Source organism: Pan troglodytes, chromosome 11 (genome assembly GCF_028858775.2).
Source record: "Pan troglodytes isolate AG18354 chromosome 11, NHGRI_mPanTro3-v2.0_pri, whole genome shotgun sequence".
Classification (NCBI taxonomy): domain Eukaryota; kingdom Metazoa; phylum Chordata; class Mammalia; order Primates; family Hominidae; genus Pan; species Pan troglodytes.
Window position 1 is genome coordinate 40,209,900 of NC_072409.2, and position 22,126 is coordinate 40,232,025.

The window sequence follows — 22,126 nt, forward strand, 5'->3', positions numbered from 1 at the left end:
TTTTTTTTTATGATGAAGACAATTCACATTATAGAAAATTCAGAAAATGCAGAGTAGTAAAGGCCAGGTTTTTCAGAAATTTCCCATAGTCCCACCACCCAAAAATCATCACTGGTCATGTTTTGTTGGGGTGTTCTTTACTGTTAATGTTTTTGATGTGTTTCCTTCCAGCCCTTTTCTTAATGGCTAGGAGATGATGCTTTTTTTTTTTTTTTTTTTTTTTTTTTTTTCCCCTCACTCTGCCACCCAGGCTGGAGTGCAGTGATGCGATCTTGGCTCACTGCAACCTCAACCTCCCGGAATCAAGCAATTCTCCTGCCTCAACCTTCCAAGTAGCTGGGACTACAGGCTTGCACCACCACGCCTGGCTAATTTTTAAATTTTTTATAGAGACGGGGTCTCCCTATGTTGCCCAAGCTGGTCTTGGACTCCTGGGCTCAAGCGATCCTCCGGCCTTGGCCTCCCAAAGTGCTGAGATTACAGGCATGAGCCACCTCGCCCAGCCTATGGTGATACTTTTTAAGATATGGCCATAACTATAGCACACATTTTGTTCTTCGCTTAATGTTTTGTCCTTTGTGTTTTCCCACATTCATAACTGTCATTGAGGGAATTTCCTTAATTTACTTGCCCACTTGATCTTATATTGGTGAGCATTGGATTTTAGAAATGAACATTTTTTCTGCATAACAGTTTCCTTTTTTCCAATCATTCCTTTAATGTGGAATCACAGAAGCAGTATTGTTGGGTCCAAAAAAATAACTGTTTTTAGTAGCCACTTATGTGTTCCATTTATTTGAAGGGCTGACCTTCAGGACCACCTTGAAGAGAAATTTTTCGAACATCATCCTACCTTGCAATGGGTGGGTGAGCCAGAGGCCTTTCTTCTTAGGAGTCCCTGCAGTAGGGTGATCTGTGTCAAGGGAAGCCTGACCTAAGTGAGTCTCAAAAGTAAAGGAAGGTGGCCAGGCATGGTGGCTCGTGCCTGTAATCCCAGCACTTTGGGAGACCAAGAAAGGAGGATCACTTGAGGCTAGGAGTTCAAGACCAGCCTGAGCAACATGGTGACAGCCCGTCTCTACTAAAAATACAAAAAAAAAGCCAGGTGTGGTGGTACACACCTGTAGTCCCGGCTACTCAGGAGGCTGAAGTAGGAAGATCACTTGAGCCTGGAGGAGCAGAGGTTGTGGTGAGCTAAGATTGCGCCATTGCACTCTAGCCTTGGTGACAGAGTAAGACCCTTTACCCACCCCTCCAAAAAAGGAAAGAACAGGACACAGAGTTGCAAAGCTGGGAGGGGTTACTGACCCAAGTGGGAGGCATCTGCCTCAGAGCAGGGGAGAGGAAAGATCATCTGGGTCCATTTCAGCAAACAGGCTACCCATGGTGCCTCCATCCTCCTGGGCATGCAGTCAGCCCCCAGGCACTGTGAGCTCTGCACTGGAATACCTCTGGTGGACACACCTTAGTCATCCACACCTGCCCAGACTAAAGGGCAACACCGTGACTTCTCTGCCTGCACTCTGACATTCTTTCCATCGTGTAAAAGAGGCCAGATGATTCTCTAAGCCAAGCTTCAATTGCGGCACTCTGCTCTGTCACGCCCAATAGCTCCCCATTGTCCTCCTGGCTCTAGGATCAGGTTTCTGATGTTGGGCTGGCTCTCAGGACCCTTGGGTCTCCTCTAGTCTCCCCAGAGAACCCTGTCCACCACCCAGCCTGCCCTTCCCCTTCCATTTCCCCCAGGCCTCCCTGCATTGCCAGTCGCCAGTTCTTCCCTTGGAGTTCCCTTCCCCCCACCATCCCTCCAGACCGCCCTCAAAGCCCAGCAGGCCATGGCACTGTGGTAGGCTGTCCCTGATACCCGCTGGCCTGGTGAAGATTGAGTCCTTCCTTCATCCCCATCCCACGCCTCTGGACCATGAAGTCCCAATGGGCAGGGGCCATGGGTCACTCAGCTCCTGCTTTCCAGAGCTGAGCCCAGAGCCTGCTTCGACCGGAGATGTTTCTAGAATAAGCGGGTAAGGGTCAAGTGGCAACTTTTTGTTTTCTATACAAAATGTTTTGGATGTAGCTAAGCAATGCCCAGACCCCTGACTCACGGAAACTGTGAGATAATAACCATGTGTTGTTTTAAGCTGCTAAAAAACAAGCTTTTGTCAGTGACAGAGCTTGTTACTAGCCTGCTTCCAGAACTCATCAATGGTTTAACAGAGGCCTTCGCTCTCCTCTGTCGCTTTGTTGTCACAACTGTTGCCCTCGGGGCTTATTTTTTCCACAAGGAGCAAGGCCTAAGGCAGCGTGCTAGGCAGCTGGAGTGAGGCCTCGGGGGCCCTGGTTGGGATGCAGGTGGCATCAGGGTCAGGAGACTAGACTCTTAGTGACCAGGAAGGACATGGAGGCTTGGTCAGGGGAAGGGGCCTGCCCCAGGTCACACACAAGCGAGTAGCAGAGTCTGGCCTGAGCCTAGGTCTCCTGACTCCCAGCCTGTGACTTTCCTGGGGCCTCTTGTCGCCTCCAGAGCAGGATCTGCTGGGAGAGTCTGCCATGTGGGATGGGAGGAAGGACTCAAGGCTCTCTCTTCAACCCCGCCCCAACCTTTGTCCTTTCAGCTCATCACCCTGAGAACAAACCCAGATGCAGCAACGCAGAACAGGCGATTCCAGTTCACTCAGAATCAGAAGAAAGAAGATTCTAAAACGTCCACCTCGGTCACCAGTGTGAACCAAGCCAGCACATCCCGCCTGGAGGGCCTACAGTCAGAAAACCATCGCCTGCGAATGAAGATCACAGAGGTACCTCCCTCTGCATCTGGTAGCTGGGCCCTGTCTGCCACTGAAGCCCCTCTAACCCTGTGCAGGGACTCTCAGGCTCCTCTAGACCATCCCTACAGCATGACCGTGCAGTCTCATCAGCTGCAGTTGCAGCTGCGAGAGCCAGGGGTGACATAAACCACATAGAGGCATTTGTCAGAATCCAACACGAGCTTATTGCCCACCTCACCCAGGCTCTTGGAGGCCAGCAACACCTGATTCAAGCCATCCCCAGACAGAAAGGAACTCAGGGAGATTTGTGAGCTTCCGGATTATCATAGCTTCCTACGTCAGTGTCTCTTTATCTGTGTCTCTCTCCCTCTCAGTTTTTCACTCTCCCAGCACAACCCAGCAACCACCACATCTATGTGATGTACAAGAGAAGAGAACGTGAAAAGAAACTTTTCAAGAGAGAGTGCTGCAGCAGACCTCGCCTTTGTCCTGAGGGTTCTCAACTGGTTCTTGAATATTCCAGAGAGACCGTAGCCAGATTGCCTTGTGCCCAAACCAGGCTTGGCTTGTAGACCAGGGAAGGGAAAACAAATTACCTCCCCTCCTCTACCCCTCCCTTTGGGTTGGAGGTATGCCTGAACCCGTGCTCTGCAGGCTGTGTGTTGCTTTAATAGAGGAATTCTGATTAGGGAGGGGGACAGGAAAGGGACCAAGGAAAGTACATTGGTTACAATGCTGGCTAAACAAGGCCCCAAAATAAAGTGGCCCAGAGAAAATATGTTTATTTCCCTTTTACCTAATGGCCGTGAAAAGAGAGGGCCCAGGTGGGGCAGCTCTGCTCCCCAAGGTCATTGCTGGGCTTGGTTCCTGCCCTCTGGTTTTCCCCACTCTCCAGGGTGTTCTCTTCATTCATAGCGGGAGAGCTGGGTGGACAGCGTGTCCTGTTCACAGTGTCAGGAGGGGAAGAGATAGAAAGTCCACGTGAGGGATTGCCTTTTAAGCAGTAACACCAAAAATTGTGCATATTTTCGTTCTACCCTAGTCACATCAGCAAAAACTGACATGAGCACACCTAGTGAGAGAAGAGGCTGGGAAACGTCGTCTCTAGCTGGACAGCTGCAAGGAAGAAGTGAGACATAGGGTTGCCAGATTAGATATGGGATGCCCAGTTAAATTCAGACTTCAGATCAACAACCAATCATATTTTCAGTAAAAGTATAGCCCAAGTAATACTTGAATATACTTATACTAAAAAAGAACTCATTATCTGAAACTCAAATTTGACTGGACATTCTGGATTTTTATTTGCTAGATCTGGCAGCCCTTTGGGGGGCTCACAGAATTCTGCCACAGAGAGCCACCATACAGTTGTCTGTGCACCTAAAGATGACTGCTTTAGGATGAGGCAACCCACCATCAGCTGCCAGAGCAAACTAAGAAGGGTTTCTGTCCCCCAAAGCCCATTACAGGCTCTGTTTCAATATCAGACCTCTCATGATGAGTACGACCATGTCACTGCATTTCACTTCTACTTGCACACTTCAGCAATGAAGAGTTCACTCACATTAGGAAACCCAAGCCACTATTTAAAACTCTAAAATGGTGTGTTATTTTTCCCAGAAATGAATCACAATCTGGCCTCCTGTTGTCCCCACCCTTTGATCCTACTCCTGCCATTTAAGTCACATAGAAAAGAGTATCTCTTTCCCTCCTCCTCCACATGAAAACGTATTAAACAATTTCATGGCTGTGTTCCTGACATCAGAACAGCATCTGATAGTTTATCAGGTCTCCTCCCTTATACTACAGCAGGATGCTGTTTGGAAAAATCCTCTAACCATGTTTTTCCTGTGCTCTTGCACCAACACAACAGTCAACACAGAAGACTTCTGTGACCAAATGTGTGTGGGGTTTTCCCCACCAACGAGCAGCAGGCACCCGCTGGGTGCCTCCAGTTCAAATCCAATGCTACATATCTAGAGATAGCTTCAGATCCCACAGCTTGAGGGCTCAGTCCCCAAGGCTCCCCCTGACCCCCACCCTACCCTCAGATACCAGTCATAAGTCAGGCCTCTGGAACTTCTGACCAACCAGCTTCAAGTTGGGACTCCCAGGATCCTGCTTTGGGTTGAATTAATTTGCTAGAGGGGCTCACGGAACCCAGGGAAACACATTTACCAGCTTATTACCAAGGACATGAATGAAGAGATGCACAGAGCGAGGACGGGTGAAGGGGTGTGGAGCTTCCCTGCCTCCCTGGGCCCCATGCTCCAGGAACCTTCACGTGTTCAGCTACCCAGAAGATCTTCATACCCTGTTCTTTTGAGTTTTTATGGAGGCTTCATTACACGAGGCATGATTGACAACTGTGTAGAAATGTGATTGGACAAAAACGCATGATCTAAACCCAGCAAGGCCTTTCTGTTCAGAATTTTCTTGGCCTCTCTGTAGCATTCCTTCCTCCAGGGTATGGGGCAAGACTCTCTCTCTGTGATAAAGGTCTTTTGACCTACATCAGATTACAGTCCTGCCTTGAGCAGGTGAGAAAGGACAGGAGAAGGTCAGAGAGAGTGATTCTGTTTCATGAGGCCTGCTCCTGAGGCCTAAAATGCCCCAACATTATAACAAAAGACTCTTACAAGAGATATAGCAGCCAGGAATCATGGATGAAAGCCATTCTATTATACAGATATGGTAATATCACAGATGTTCAACACCCATCCCGACTACCACCCCCAACAACTACCGACACTCATATTGCCCAGGCTTCTCTGGGGCTGAATTGCCCCCAGGACTTGCACCTGATTTTTGTATAACCTGGGAATGGGCCAGGTGCTGTGGCTCACACCTGTAATCCCAACGCTTTGGGAGGACAAAGTGGGAGGATCGCTCGAGCCCAGGAGTTCGAGACCGGCCTGGGCAACATAGAGAAGACTTGTCTCTAAAAATAAAAGGATGTGTCTCTAAAAATAAAGTAAAAAATCAGGATGACTGGGACCCATCCTGATTAACTCCTCTGAGTGAGACCCTGCAGGTCAGAGTCTCCATGATAGTGTGAGGCTCAGAGCTCGCGAGCCCTGCATGTCTGTCCTCCACTGTGGGTCCTATTAAGTATCAGTAATAGTAATTATAAGGCCAGGCACAGTAGTTCATGCCTGTAAACCCAGCACTTTGGGAGGCCAAAGTGGGAGGATTGCTTGAGCTCAGGAGTTCAAGACCAGCCTGAGGAACATAGAGAGACCCCATCTCTACCAAAAAAAAAAAATTAGCCAGACATGGTAGCATGCACGTGTAGTCCCAGCTACTCAGGAGGGTGAGACGGGAGGATCGCTTGAGCCTAGGAGGTCAAGGTTGCAGTAAGCTATAATTGCACCACTGCACTCTAATCTGGGTGACAGAGTGAGACCCTGTAATAATAGTAATATTATTATAGTAGCAAGTTGCCCTTATTATGTTTCAGACACTGGGCTAAACTTTCCATGTATTATCTTGTTTGATCTGCACAACCTCCCCCTGAGGTAGGTACTATTATTACCCCATTCTACAGAAAAAGAAATTGAGACTGGGTTCTCACAAGCCAGAAGAACATCACTGCAAGTAAGGGGCAGCCTTGGGTTTGCATAAGGCCTGTCCAGAGCCTGAGCTCTTATGCTCTCCCTGCCCTTCCTCCCTGGGCTTACTTGTCTGCTTCATCAAGGCCCAAGCCTACACTGAACACATAATTGCAAAGCCCAGGTCCCTCTTATCATAGCTTCTCCTTGAACAAAGAGCTGCCAGGATCCTTCTGCATCTCCTCACCAAAATGCAGTAACCCCTCTGATTCTCAGGGCACTCCTGAATACAGGTAAAGGCCCAGCCCTGTGAGCTACCTTTTGGCCCTAGTGGCCTAGCTGCCAGGGCTGGGCCAGGGACCTGACTCAACTGGAACCTTTGTCTTCTAGCTGGATAAAGACTTGGAAGAGGTCACCATGCAGCTGCAGGACACACCAGAAAAGACCACCTACATTAAACAGAACCACTACCAAGAGCTCAATGACATCCTCAACCTGGGAAACTTCACTGAGAGCACAGGTAAGAGAGCCGGGGCCCCAGAATGTGGTAGGGACCTTGGTTTCAAACACCAGCTGTTCATCTTCCATTTTTTAGATGAAGAAACTGAGGCTCAGACACGGCACAGGACTGGTATGAAGTCACACACACAGAGCTGGAGCATCTGGAACCTCTGTCTGCTGACCACAGTTCAGTGTCTGCTTTGAGCCCCACCCTGCCTGGGCCTGGGTCTTCGATTTCTCATCCCTCGGCTTCCAGTTCCACACCTACACATTGAGGCCAGCATTCCCAGTGTCCTGACTGGGGGCAGGCACATTTTATTTTCCCTTTTGTTCTTAGTGAATAGTTTACCCTTTCTTCTCTGAACGATATTTCACAGTTTCAAACACACCTCATCAATGTGCAAGAAAAGAATGGTCAGTTAGTTATGATAGAATGCTTAATCTCACCACCCACTTGGGAATTGCAAGCTACAATAACACAAACCTGCCAGGTGCAATGGCTCATGCCTGTAATCCCAGTTTTTTGGGAGGCCAAGGCTAGAGAATCGCTTTGAGTCCAGGAACTTGAGATCAGCCTGGACAGCATAGCAAGACCCCATCTCTACAAAAATAAAAAATAAAAAAAACACAAACCATTTTTGCCTACCTTTTGGAAAAAAAATTTTAAAGGCTACCAGAGTTGGTAAGAGTATTTGGAAATGAGCATTCTCCTGCAATGCATTAGAAGTCAGTCTAGCACTGTCTAAATGCTCCATGTTAAACCTCTTGACCTGGCAGTTCTACTAGCAGGAACCTGCCCCTTGCAAATACTCCCAGGTGTGCAGAGATGAACACAGAGATGTTCATCACAGTGCTGTCTGTAGGTGAGAAAAACTGCAGTTAACTTAAATGTTCATTATTTGGGGGTGGTTTCATTAATTAAGATATAGCAAAACATGGCACATTTTATAGCTATTAAAAAGTGAGGTGGGTCTACTTGTGCAGATATGGAAAGATCTCCAGGTGAAAAAAGCAAGATGAAAGCCAACATTATGATTATGGGACACACAAATGCATACACGTGTGTGTGAATGCATTTTTTAAAAGGTTTAGAAAAACAAACACCAAATTGCTAACAGTATTCACTCGTGTGAAAAGAAATGGTATTGTGGAAAGTGAGTGAGAAGGGACTATTTTACATTACTTTTTTTTTTTTTTTTAAGATGGAGTCTCACTCTGTCACCCAGGCTGGAGTGCAGTGGCATGATCCCAGCTCACTGCAACCTTCTCACTGGAGAATTCTCACTGGAGAATTGTTCAAGCAATTCTCCTACCTCAGCCTCCTTAGTAGCTGGGATTACAGGTGCCCACCACCACACCCAGCTAATTTTTTTTTTTTTTTTTTAGTAGAGACAGGGTTTCACCATGTTGGCCAGGCTGGTCTGGAACTCCTGACCTCAAGTGATTCGCCTGCCTCAGCCTCCCAAAGTGCTGGGATTATAGGCATGAGCCACCACGCCTGGCCACATTACCTTTTTTGTATTTCTCTATGGCTTGGATTTTTCCATTAGCATGTATTCATCAATTTGTTATAATATTATTTTAAATCAATGAAAAATCTTTATTTTATTTATTTATTTTTTATTTTTTTGAGACGGGGTTTTGCTCTTGTTGCCCAGGCTGGAGTGCAATGGCACGATCTCGGCTCACTGCAACCTCCACCTCCCAAGTTCAAGCAATTCTTCTGCCTCAGCCTCCTGAGTAGCTGGGATTACAGGTGCCTGCCACTGCACCCAGCTAATTTTTGTGTACTTTTAGTAGAGACGGGGTTTCACCATGTTGGCCAGGCTGGTCTCGAACTCCTGACCTCAGGTGATCCACCCACCTCAGCCTCCCAAAGTACTGGGATTACAGGCATAAGCCACCATGCCTGGCCTTTTATTCTGATTATATAAGTAATAAGTGGTCTTATTACAGTAGCAATATTCTATAATTAATATTATATAACATGGTTATTGCAAAAACGTTTAAATTGAGGTAACAAGGAAATTACAAGAATAAAAATTACTTCTAATAACTTTTGTATCTGGTAAAAGTGGGCATTTTAAATTTGTGGGAAAAATGAATTATTCAATAAATTTCATTGGGATAAATGGGTAGGCATCTGGAGGAGAATAAGGTAGATCCTAAGCTCACACCTACACAAAAATTAATTCCCATGAATAAAATATTTCAATATAAAAAATGAAAACATGAAAGTACTAGAAGAAACCAAAGTAAAATTTTTAAAAAATAATCTCAGAGAGTGGAGGACCTGTCTCAGTTTGATGCAAAACAGAAATCACAAAAGGAAAGGTTGATAAATTTAGGTACAAAAAGAATTTCTTTCATAATGCGAAAGCCATGATAAGTACAGTCAAAAAATCAAACAAAGCCAAAAATTAACTCAGATAACAAGCTTATGCCCTTACCTATAAGGAGAAATGATATGTAACAATACAAAAAGTATGTATAATTATATACCAATTAGTAAGAAAAAGACCAACATCTCAAAAGAAAAATGAGCAAAAGAGAGTTCTCATAAAAGGAACTGGAAATTGTTCTTACACTTATGAAAAGATGATCAATCTCATTCCTTATTAAAGGAATGCAAATTAAATCTGCAATGAGATACCATTTTTGCCTCAAAGACTGGCAAAGATCAGAGATCAAAAAGCTGCTCAGAGTGCCAGGAAACAGGTTATAAGAGAGGCATTCTCAAATGCTGCTGGTTGAAACAGAAATCATTCAGACCCAGCAATCCCACTTTTGGGATTTGTTCTGCATGCCTTAGTCTGTTTGTGCTGCTGTAACACAATACTGCAGACTTGGTAATTTATAAACAACAGAAATGTATTTCTTACAGTTCTGGAGGCTGGGGAGTCCTAAATCAAGGTGCCAGTAGGTTCAGTGTCTGAGGAGGGTCCAGCCTCCACTTCTGAGATGGCACCTGGATTGCTGCATCCTCTGGAGGGGAGGAACTCTGCATCTTCATGTGGCAGAAGGAGTGGAAGGGGCAAACCCACTTTCTCAAGCCCTTTTGTAAGGGCCCTAACCTCATCCATGCGGGCTCCGCCTTCACGACTTAATTACCTCCTAAAGGCCCCACCTCTTACACTATCACATTGGTCATTCAGTTTCAACACATGAATTTGGGGGGACACATTCAGACCATAGCAGTATGGATATACAGTCGATTCTGCTGATTCACAGTAGCGGTAGTTATGTTCTTTCTGTAAAGCCTCCATCAACAGTGGATTGTGAATACTGAACCATTGCTCCTATACAGGATTAGCTCCTGGGAGTCTCTCACAGGCTGACATCACAAGCTGACATTTTTGTCCACCAATCAATATATAATTTTGTTGTATGCATGTTTCTCTTTAAAGACATCTTATTTAGGCTGAGCGCAGTGGCTCAAGCCTGTAATCCCAGCACTTTGGGAGGCCAAAGTGGGCGGATCACGAGGTCAAGAGATCGAGACCATCCTGGCCAACATGGTGAAACCCTGTCTCCACTGAAAATACAAAAATTAGCCGGGCATGGTAGCACGTGCCTGTAGTCCCAGCTACTTGGGAGGCTGAGGCAGGAGAATCACATGAACCTGGGAGGCGGAGGTTGCAGTGAGCCCAAGATGGCACCACGGCACTCCTCCTGGAGACAGAGTGAGACTCCGTCTCAAAAAAAAAAAGACATCTTATTTAATATATATGGTTTAATTAGCATTGCACTCACAGCCAACAGCACTATAGCTCATGCCTGATGGAAGCTTATCTAACTCATGTATTTTCTCTCCATAAGGCACATCACAGCCCTCTTGTGCTTAGGGACACTAGCCAGCACTTCAGCGCTGTGCTTGGGGGCCATTTTAAACAGCAAACTCACCAACACACAGCACAAAATGTGAAAAACATGTCACTAAATAACCTTCAGGAAGATACTTATTTACAATATAAAAGCTAAGCGCTAAGGCAGTGCATCACCTTGCTCAACCTCAGCTGGGAACACGTGCATCATGCAACTCACATTTTCCCACACCGTGCATGTCAGCAAATGACCACAAAAGCATTGAAATATTGATTTGGGGATTACAAATAAATTTTAGTCAGAAGAAGAGTTCGCAAATACAAAATTCATGAATAATGAGGATCAACTGTACACACGTAGGTGCAAAATGACATACATATAAGGTTGCCCACTGGAGCAAAAACAAAGACCCCTCCAGACCACATGAATCCAAATCTCGGGTGGGAACCTGATCTTTATATTTCTTTAAATCTCCTTGTATGGTCCTGAAGCACAGAGAGAGTTGAGAGAATTTGAATCACATATTTTGTGGCTACACAATATTATTTTGAATGGAGGTCCTATAACTTCTGTAACTAATCCATTATTACCAAATTCAGATGAGTTCCAGCATTTTAATATCATAAATGATGCTGAGGTTGTGGCTGGGCGCAGCGGCTCACACCTGTAATCCTAGCACTTTGGGAGACTAAGGCAGGTGGATCACCTGAGGTCAGGAGTTCGAGACCACCCTGACCAATATGGTGAAACCCCATCTCTACTACAAATACAAAAAATTAGCTGGGCATGGTGGCATGTGCCTGTAGTCCTAGCTGCTTGGAGCTGACACAGGAAAATTGCTTGAACCTGGGAGGTGGAAGTTGCAGTGAGCCAAGATAATGCCACTGGTGGCACGATCTGAGTGACAGAAAAAAAAAAAAAGATGCCGAGGTTGAACATCTTGTATATATCTTTGCACAGATCCTTAATTATTTCCTTAGGATAATTTCGAGAAGTGGAAATTCCGGGTAAAAAATAGGTCCTTTTATGGTGTTTGACACAGATCAGCAGTGCCCCAGTAAGATTATGTCCATTTATTCTCCCACCAGCAGTTTACTGACTATTCTTTTTCTTTGCAATCTTTGCTGCTATATGAAAAATATACCTTGGAGGTTTTTTCTTTGTCTTACATCCCTATGTGCCTGTGAAAAAGAATGTTAGAACCTCTTGTTTCTAAGTTATGTTTCCTACATAACATTAGTTATGTTTCCTACATTAGTCGACTTGATTTTCCCCTTTTTGTTCTTGGAAAGGAGAGCGTGGGGCATGCCACACACATCCCCAGCACATTGCTTCCATCCCTGACTGCTGGAGGCTTCTCAGCTCACCGCCTTGGTCCCGGGAGAGCCACTACACAGACCTCAGCTTAGAGAACACAGAGGGATAATGGGCTCTTTTGCATTCTGTCTCTTGGGGCATCATCCTACAAAAAGTTGCATTGTTGATTTTTAAAAACTAAGTTAACCGAACATGTTGTGGTATTGTTGTTTTGCATTCAGATGGAGGAAAGGCCATTTTAAAAAATCACCTCGATCAAAATCCCCAGCTACAGTGGAACACAACAGAGCCCTCTCGAACATGCAAAGATCCTATAGAAGATATAAACTCTCCAGAACAGTAAGTACCTTCTCCTTGAGAATTATAACTGAAGAATAAATACGTCACTCCTGCACAAGAGTTTGCAATTTGCACGATGTTTTCACATCCATTATTTTATTTGCTTTCCACAGCCATCCCATGATGCAGTCCAATTACAGTGCTCTTTTTACAGATGAAAAACTAATATTCAAAAAGGGGAGGTGACTTGCCAAAGGTCACTCAATTGCTACATGCAGGAAGTAGGACTTGAACTCACATCTGTCCAACATCAAATCCCATGTTCTCTACCACAACACGCTGCCTTTGTTATGTGTAAAATTTAACCTTGCTAAATGCATTTACTTAACAGTTTACTGAGACCTCCTGTATGTCAGGCATAGGTGCTAGGGTTACAGTGGTGAAGAAAACGGACTAAAATTCCTATCTTCATAGAGCTTCCATTCTATCTAGGAGGCTGATAGCTTAATAAAAAAGCAAGACGTGGCATGTCAAACAATAGGAGCTTTGGAGGAAAAGCACAGAAGGGGGTCAGGGAGTGTCATTTTAAATAGGGTGGTCAGAGAAGACTCAATGAGATGGTGACATCAAAGCAAAGACCTGAACATCTCTGTTAGCTTTGTTCCCACAGGCAATTTTAGGCCTTCCCATCTTATAGCACATTGGAAGCAGAAGTTGGAAATACAAACTTTGAAACTTGGCCTCTGGAAGTGACAAGCAATGAGGAACCAGCAAAAGCAGCCAAATCACCAATTGCAGCATCATTTGGGGCTCTTTAGTATTAGAGCTAATAGCCTGTCAACCCAACTAGCTCCAAGGCCTGGCCAGCTTACAGTCCAGGACAGTGAGTGAGAGTTACATGGAATTTGTCAGCAGTTTGCCTAGCAGTTGCCTCCAGTAGAGTGTAAGCACCTTGAGAGTAAGGTATGAGTCCTTCATGTGTCCCCTGCACCGAACACAGGTTCTGCCAGTGAATAGGTTCTTGACAAGCATTTGTTGAATGAATGAAAGGTGAGCAGGATCCTAACAGACAGAAGAATGCTCTGACAACCACAGGACCCACCTTGCCTAGGCAGATAGCCCTGCCCTGGGTGCTTGGACAGGACACCCTTTTCCCAGGTCACAGTTTATTCTTCCCTTTTTGTCCTGGACTTCTTGCCAGCATGATCTTGCCTTAAGACACAGACTTCAGCTGACATTATACAGGTCCAACTTTAACTTCAGAATGAGATCTCCAACACTGTAGTTCCATGCACACCTGTGAGGTGTCTCTTGGGAGGAGTCTTTCTGGAAAGTGTGGGCAGCACTTCGTCTGTACCCATCTATCTCAGAACCCACCAGTGACCTAAATGAACCCCAAGGGCACACCCAGTTGGGATAAGGCTGCCCCCATGAGTTGATTCGCCTCCACCACAAAACAATGTGGTTGAACAGAAGCAGCAAGAATTCCAACTTCCCCAGTTCTGGTTTTGTTTCCGTGGGGAAGTTACCTGAACTCTGTACTCTTCCCTCTTCTTTATAATGGGAATAGCAGTATTTCTTTTGCCTATTGGGTGTCTGTTAAGCTCTGGGGTTTTTGTTTTTCGCTTTTTTGCACGTGAGTGGCCAGGCACTGGGAACACAAGAAGGCATAAGAACTCAGTCCCTTCTCTCAAGGAATGCGGTGTGAAAGTTGCACCCATGGAGAACTGTGCAAGAATGCAGCTGAGCCAAGCAGAGGAGCAGTCACCTGGGCACATTTGCCGCAAGCAGCCTTTTCAACAAAGTGACATGACAGTCATTAAGACCAGAAGGGTGTGGCAATGAGAAGGGAGTCAGAGGGCAGCTCCCTTTTCCCTTGCTGCTCCTCCATCACGTGCTAACCCACACCCAGCTCCATCTTGCCTCCAGCTTTTTCTGGCTTCATTTCTGAGTATTTACCTAGGGTTCTGCTTAGCAGAGGAAGGGTTCTCTTAGCAGAGAGTGAGCACAAACAAGGTGATATTTAAACTGGATCTTGAAGGAAACACAGTTCATCATGTGAGGAAGCAGAGAAAGAGTCTTCCAGACAGGGAAACAGCAGAAGAGCACCCAGGAGCAGGGTTTCCAGGGAAACTGGCTGCCAGAGGGCAGGGCTGACAGGTGGAAAGGATGGAAGATTCACCTGGAAAATTCTGATCCAAAGATGGAACTTAGGGGGCCCCAAATATCACATCAGTGTCCCTTTTTTTCCCTTCCTTGGCTTCCTAGTGTTGGAAAGATAACACTAGTTACCAAAGAAGCTGGAAGAGCCTGTGGCAATTGGCCCAGCAAGAAGAGATGCGGCCCTGGGCAAAGCAGAGGCAGACGGGAGAGAGGAAGGATGGAGCAGGCGAGAAGTCTTTCAGGGATGGAACTGAAAGCCCTGTGGAGGTTTGCAAGAGTAGAGAATGCGAACTATCTGGTTTGCAGCAAAGCCCTGATAGAAAGGCAAAGCTTTGTCCTTAGTAATACAGACAGTCCCCAACTTACCATTTTTCAACTTTACAATGGTATGAAAGTGATACACATTCAGTACAGTATTCAGTAAATTGCACGAGATATTTAACACTTTTTTATAAAATAGGCCTTGTGTTAGATGATATGGCCCAACTGTAAGTGTTCTGAGCACATTTAAGGTAGGCGAGGCTCAGCTAGGATGTTTGGTAGGTTAGGAGGATTAAATGCATTTTTCAACTTACGATATTTTCAACTTACAATGGGTTTATGGGAATGTATCCCCATCGTAAGTCAAGGAGCATCTTTTCTGCTAGGGCATTTATAATAACCACCAAATCCTGGCCCAAAGCTCGAGAAAATTCATCTCCCTTGTTTATTCAAGTCTCCCTGGTCATTCCCAGGGCAGTAGCTGGTACATATGGGCCCTCATTAAATACCTGCTGGATTGCTGAATGGTTAGATGATTGGATGGACAGATCTTGGATTCAGAGAAAAATATGCTCCTGTCATCAGTTTTTTTAGCCAAAGCAAGTCCAAGGAACTTTCTGGTAAGCCCCCAGCTAGCCTTCACTAACAATCCTCCCTCTCCTTCTCTTCAGCATCCAGCGTCGGCTGTCCCTCCAGCTCCCCATCCTCCACCACGCCTACCTCCCATCCATTGGAGGCGTGGACGCCAGCTGTGTCAGCCCCTGCGTCAGCCCCACCGCCAGCCCCCGCCACAGACATGTGCCACCCTCCTTCCGAGTCATGGTCTCGGGCCTGTAAGGGTGGGAGGCCTGGGCCCGGGGCCTCCCCCGTGACAGAACCACACTGGGCAGAGGGGTCTGCTGCAGAAACACTGTTGGCTCTGGCTGCGGAGAAGCTGGGCACCATGGCTGGCCTCTCAGGACCACTCGGATGGCACTCAGGTGGACAGGACAGGGCAGGGGGAGACTTGCCACCTGACCTCGAGCCTTATTTGTGAAGTCCTTATTTCTTCACAAAGAAGAGGAACGGAAATGGGACTTCTTCCTTAACATCTGCAAACAAGGAGGCGCTGGGATATCAAACTTGCAAAAAAAAAACAAAAAAAAACTAGACAAGGAGAGAGGCACTAGAACTCCAGCTGGAAGTCACGGAGTGGCTCAAGCAGCCTTGGGAAGAGGCAAGGGGCTTCTGAAGAAACTGCCTCTGCACACACATCACTGGCTGTGACCCCTCAGGCTAGCCCTTCTCCACTCTGGGGGAGGAGGTGGGAAGGGCCACCAGGCCCCCAGCTGCCAGGCCAGCTGACCCCAGCCTTCCTGGAACAGGGAGTCTGCAGGAGCGCAGACAGGCACAGCCCTGGAGCAGGCAGGCCGAGGGCTGCGGCACTGGAGCAGGCTGACTTACATGCTCCACATGGGACCTGTGTCACCCAATGAGATGTTTGTTACTCTGGTAAATGCCACACGTTAACACAATAACACCCATTCCTGGGACCGTGGGGATTTAGGGCACGTCACTGCAGACACGCTCTGCAGCATTCACCGACAGTCTGTCATGCACCCACTACGTTGGCCATGTCCTTGTGTTCCTATCGGATGCTCCCAGTAACCAGGGGGACCACCCAAGCTAATCATGGAACGTCTGTTCCCAGCAAACACGATAAAGAAAGATTGTGCACTTTAACCTCTCTCATCAGGGCCCAAGGGCTGGCTGGGATTTTTTTTTTTCCCCACTAACTTTGTTTCTGACCAAAGTGAATTGGAGGCATTCTGCTAAAAGACATCCCCGTAGACATAGGGGAGAGAGTTGCTGGCTGAGGGCTTCCCTTGGCTTCCAGAAGGCAGCCTTCCATCCAGACAAGCCGGTGAGCTCTCCCCTTGGGATCACTGGGGTGATCAGTCAGCAGATTGATTCTTATTCATAAGATCATTCTTCCCTTTAAATTGAGCCCCTAAGAGCACTGGCCTGGGAGTCAGACAAACCTGGGTTCAAGTCCTCAGTCCCCTGCCCACTCCCTACGTGACTTTGATCAGGTCACTAGTGTCTCTCTGAGCCTCAGTTTCCCCTCTGTAACTTGGGGTTGAACTAACACCTGTCCTGCCTACCTCACAAGGTCACTCTGAGGATTGAAACTTGATCTTGTCCAGGAAAGCTTTGTACCAAACAGTGAAGCCGCCCTGATCCGTGAGGTATGAGTATGACTCTGACCTTCAGCCCTCCCTACAGCCGGGGGTGTGGCCCAGAGAAGCTTCCAGCACAGCCCTCTACCCAGAACATCTGGGCTGGAGGGAGGCTCCCAATGACTTTTCTGACATTCCTAGACAGGTTCATTCTTTGCTCAAGAAAGGCCTGAATGACAATGTCCAGGATGTCTGCACCACTGAGCAGCTCGCTCACTCCCTAAAGAAACCTATTGGCAGCTTCAACAGGCAGGCAATAATCTCTTCCCAGAACCACTGCAGTCAGGAATAAACTGTTTTCTCCACCAGGCTTTGACAAAAGGGCCCACAGGAATCTTACCAATGCCAACATTTCAAAGCACCCTATTTCACGTAGCATAGCTTTCTGCTCCCCTTCCCCAAAGAGAGGTTATGGAGGTACTGTAGCTTTTAGGGAAAAAAAAATGTTAACACATCACAGGTCAAGTTGAAGTCATTCTCTGTTTAGGCACTAAAAATCGGTGTTGTCACTCACTGTGTATTACCAGTATTTACTTGCTTTCTTGATTTCACCAAAACCAAATTTAATTTAAAGGACCACATTAATTTTTCAAAGGGAAAGAGACAATTAATTGTACATAATGTATACACACACACACACACACACACACACAAAACCTGTAGAAATATTATTCCAGCATAGCAGGAAAACAAACAAAAGTATTGGACTGTCGGAGGTGAGCCTGTGCGTCTGTAACCCTTTGTGACTCCTGAGCGTGCGCTGTCTTCTAGGTTAACTCACGAAGTACATTCTCTGTCTTACTGATACTGTAGGTTCACCCATTTTTTTTTAATTTCCTCGCAAATAACAAGACCCACAGAAGTGACTCTAGCTACTTAATGGTTCTGTTCTTTTATATGCAGCAAACACACCGTCCATTTCTGAAGAGGCTTCGGCCTGAAGGCATTTTCCAATGATGTTAGTGCACAAAACGCTTTAAATTAGACTGGAACTGCCAGAATCAAATGTAAATGAGGAATTTCTCGTACCCCTACTGCATGGTATCGATTTTTAATAAATTGTTGCAAATTTGTTTTTATGAATAAAAGGAAAAAACCTGTCGTCTTTAATGCCTACTCATCCCAAAATGCAGGTCAGATCGGGCCATATTCCTCCGCTTAGAAACTCAGGGGACAATTCTGGGGTTGCCTGCTCAGCATTGTCCCTTCCTTCATAAACTGCCCATCCCAGCCTCCTGCTGACAGCGGCAAAGCAGCCCTGTTACCAGGTGACCCCAACTTCTGGCCACAGCTGATTAATTCGAGGGTGGGAATTTGACCTAGGCTGGGCCGGTAAATCACTTCCTCAGGATTCCTCCATGTAGAGAAATTTAGTCTGCCATGAAACAGAAAAAAAAAAAAAAAAATGGAGCCAACAGAGAGACAATCAGGACCAACAGCTGAGTTCTGATGGTGTCTGAGTACCTGGTTAGCGGTCCCTTCCTGCGCTCCTCTGAAAGCACAGCCCTGATTTTGGGGTAAGGAAGGGGACCTATTGGAAGGGAATCTTGCTCCCACCATCCTTGCTCCCACCCCCGGACACAGTGATTGGTTCAGGAATATGCTCATTATCCAGGACCAGCCAATCAGAGCACTTCCCAGGGTTTCTGCCAGCTGTTTTCAGGAGGTTTGAAGGCACTCTGGGCCCTCCTCACCTGCTCAGTTGTTCAGGACTTCCTTGGATTCTCTGTTCTTCTGATACATTGCCCTTTTTGCCTAGGTTAGTTCAAGTTGGGTTCCCATCACTTGCAATCCCAAGATTCTTAACTAATATGGAAAACCCACAACCTCTCCAGCCCCAACTCCCCTTCGGGGCCTTGCCAGCCTGTCGAGATTTGGCCCCATGCTCCTTTCTAGCCTCATCATCCCACCCCCTGGAGCCTATGGAGCCACCCCAAAGTCTGTTTTACTTCTCCAGGGTGCTGAGCCTCAGCCGGCAGCTCCGACTCATCTCCCTAGATCCCCTTCAATGGGATCTTCTCTTCCTAGCTCTGGACTGAGGACATTCCCCCTCTCTATGGCACTGCATACATGCCCACGCTGTCCCCTCCCCATTCCGGACCCTGAGCTCCCTGAGGATGGGACTCATGTCTGCTTCCATGACGTTCCACTGGGCAGCAGTTTCTCCCTGTAGCTCAGAACGGGCTTCAACAAGGCTTTGCATAATTGAACATTTTGACAGAGGCTTGTCCACATTGGTTGCTGGGTCTAGAAGGCAAAGTAAAAGCAGAGGTGGCCACAGCAGGCTGGGGAGGCCCGAGGTTCATGTGACTGGGTGCAGTCCTAGAAATGGGGGCACTGGACTCACAGACTCCACTGGAGGGCTAGTCCCAGCCTGGAGTTTTCCGGGACATGGGATCCTCAACGTGGAGGCTCCCAAGGAGCAGGCTGTCTGAATCCTGGCCCAAGAGACCCCTGCTCCATGCCTGCTGCTCCACACCACTGCTCATACAGCCTTCCTACAGGATGTGGGTTGTTCAAGGATGGGAAACAGGCCCAACATGAAGAATAGGTACCCAAGGTCACCTAATAAGGCTGTGGCAAAGGCAGGAACAACCAGAATCTTAGCTGGTCTTCCTTCTCTACCTGACCCTGACTCACAGAAATTAGAGCAGAGAAGGGTGGCAGCGGTCATCTCGCCCAGCCCCTCCTAGTACAGTTGGGGAAATGGAGGCCCAGCAACTGGAGCCAAGGTCAACCAGAAGGTCACGAGAGGGCCAGCATGGAACCCAGATGTCCTGGTTTTGAGACTTGGCTCTTCTCAGTTCACTTCCCACACCTGTTCTACCATAGGTAGTGTGACCACAGCGGTGAGACGCTGCCCCATAGAGCAATTTCTCAGCTACCACAGACTGAGAAATCTTTATATACCCTCACTAAATATGGAGTCAGCCAAGACAACATTTGGTCGTTTCTCTTAGCACGTCTGAAAGAGAGAAATGCCCCAAGTGTTGAAGATGCTCCTTGTCACATCACTGAAGTGATGCCTTGCTTTGCCATAAGCAGGAAAAGCCCAGATAGCAATGGTGCACTTCATTCCTCTTCATTCTTCTTCAAAAGCATTCTATCTTCCTTTTGTTATGACTGGGTCATTTCTGAGTTAAAAATAAAAGTGTTTCCCAACCTCAAAGACAGGCTTTCTGGAGTTGAAGCCCTCTTAGAAAGCTCTGCCTGGGGGTCTCCTCACCCTGGGGTGTGGAGACAACACTGGGATCCACTCTGAGGGAAGAAGGGCAGAGATTTCTGAAAACAGCAAGCCTGGGGCACCAGCCGAGGCCTGCCCTTCCAGGCAGTTCCCTGTGCTCAGCAATTTCTTCTCTACAAGGATCAGGATCCACAGGCCTAGAAGCCAGTGCCAGGGAGAGGAGGTGGTACTGGGTAGATTGCAAAAAGCAGACTGGCGGCCATCAGCACCTCTGCCTGTCCAGCAACCACATCTGCCTTCCTGCAGCTCCTCTGAAAGCACTGCCCTACTTTTGGGGGAAAGCAGAAGAGAGAAAATCTGGAGGGCCGCCCTTGCTTCCACTGCTGGACACAGGATTGGCTCAGGGATATGCGCATTAACCAAGCCCAGCCAGTCAAAGCTTTCCCCTGCCGTTTTTAAGAAGTTTGAAATCTTGCCCTCCACGTGGAGAGCAATGAAAAGAGGGAAACTGAGCTCTCCTTCCATCATTTAGGCTCAAGGACCAGTGATACCTAAAAATACATCCATCCTTGAGCTTGTAGGTTTTAAACTAATACATACCCTTTTCTGCTTACATAGAGTTGGGTTTCTGTCACTTAGAACCAAAAGAAATCTGTGGGATGCAGAGGGGCTCCACGAGGGGTTCACTGTTGTCTGAAACCCTCCTGGTATTAAGGAGACATGCAGGAGATATTTCCCTGGCCTCACACACGCCACTGAACAGGGAGGTGGGTAAGGATACCCAAAGGGAAGATGGGGCTAAGAAGCCTCAGGAGGCTAAAGAAGGGTCAAGGAGCCAGGCTGAGGGCCGGAGGGCTGGCACCAAGCTGCGTGCCCAGCACTTGTCACCTGCCTGTCCCCTACCCCCTTAGCTTTTCACCCCTTATTTAGCCTTGAGGAGCAGGGTTTGTAGGTACTGGACAGTAAATGATTAACACACTCTCTGGAAGGGAAAATTGGTCCCTCCTCTGCCTCCACCCCACATCTGAAACCCCTGGCAAATCCCAGGGGCTAACTCCATCATACTTGGTCTGCCCTGTCCGTGGTCCTGAGTGGGTCCTGCCCAGAGATGACAATTCACTGTCTGGTTCCTCCAGGTCCCACCTTCAGGAGCCCCAGACCCTCAATGGGGCATCCACCGAGCCCCTGATCTTTGCGAAGGCCTGTGCTAGGTGCCAGGTGAACAGTGAGTAGGATATAGGTCTCAAGAAGCTCACACAATAATAGGAAGACAGATGCTTAATGAAGAAATGACAATAGCCTGTGATAAGCACCTGCTCCAGACTGGACATGCCTCCTGGGGGTCATAACCTCCAAACAGGGCTAGTTTTGGGGGTTTGCAACCTATACAGTTTTTAAAGGGCCTCATGTTCGACTTAATGCTCTGCTGTAACTATTTTGAAATTCTAAATAACTTTTGAAAAGGGGGCTTAGAATTTTATTTTATTTTTATTTTTTATTGACTTGTTTATTTTTGAGACAATGTCTCACTCTGTTGTCCAGGCTGGAGTACAGTGGCATGATCACAACTCACTGCAGCCTTGACCTCCTGGGCTCGAGCAATCCTCCCAACTCAGCCTACGAGTAGCTGGTACTACAGGCATGCAACACCATGCCTGGCTAATTTTTTATTGTTTAGAGAGATGAGATCTCTCTAAAAAATAAAATATTAAAAAAATTTATGTTGCCCAGGCTGGTCCCGATCACCTGGGCTGAAGCAGTCCTCCCACCTCAGCATCCCAAAGTGCTGGCATTACAGGCACGAACCACTGTACCCGGCCCAGGGCTTAGCACTTTAATTTCATACTGGAGCCCACAAATTATGTAGCCAGTCCTATAACTAGACCTGAAAATGAGTAAAAGCTAGCCAGCAAAAGAGAGAAAGAAGAGGAGGGGAGAGGGAGAGAACTAACAGCCCAATTCTGTAGAATGCATGCACCTGCAGGGGCTGCTGTGGCTGCACCAAGGACAACTAAGTTGTTGTGTGTTAATCACCTATCATGGAATCCATGTGACTTCAGA

At 47.0% G+C, this 22,126-nt stretch overlaps 1 protein-coding gene across 1 annotated transcript in view; it reads left to right on the forward strand.

The window, feature by feature from the left end:
• The window catches only part of GABBR2 (gamma-aminobutyric acid type B receptor subunit 2), a 422,124-nt gene extending 404,600 nt beyond the window's left edge, over positions 1-17,524 (forward strand). The window contains exons 16-19 of the mRNA XM_016961310.3: positions 2,613-2,795; positions 6,707-6,836; positions 12,181-12,298; positions 15,334-17,524. Coding sequence (XP_016816799.1) covers positions 2,613-2,795; positions 6,707-6,836; positions 12,181-12,298; positions 15,334-15,499 — 597 coding nt within the window. The 3' untranslated portion in view covers positions 15,500-17,524. The remainder of the gene's footprint in view (positions 1-2,612; positions 2,796-6,706; positions 6,837-12,180; positions 12,299-15,333) is intronic.
• Positions 17,525-22,126: the final 4,602 nt, after the last annotated feature.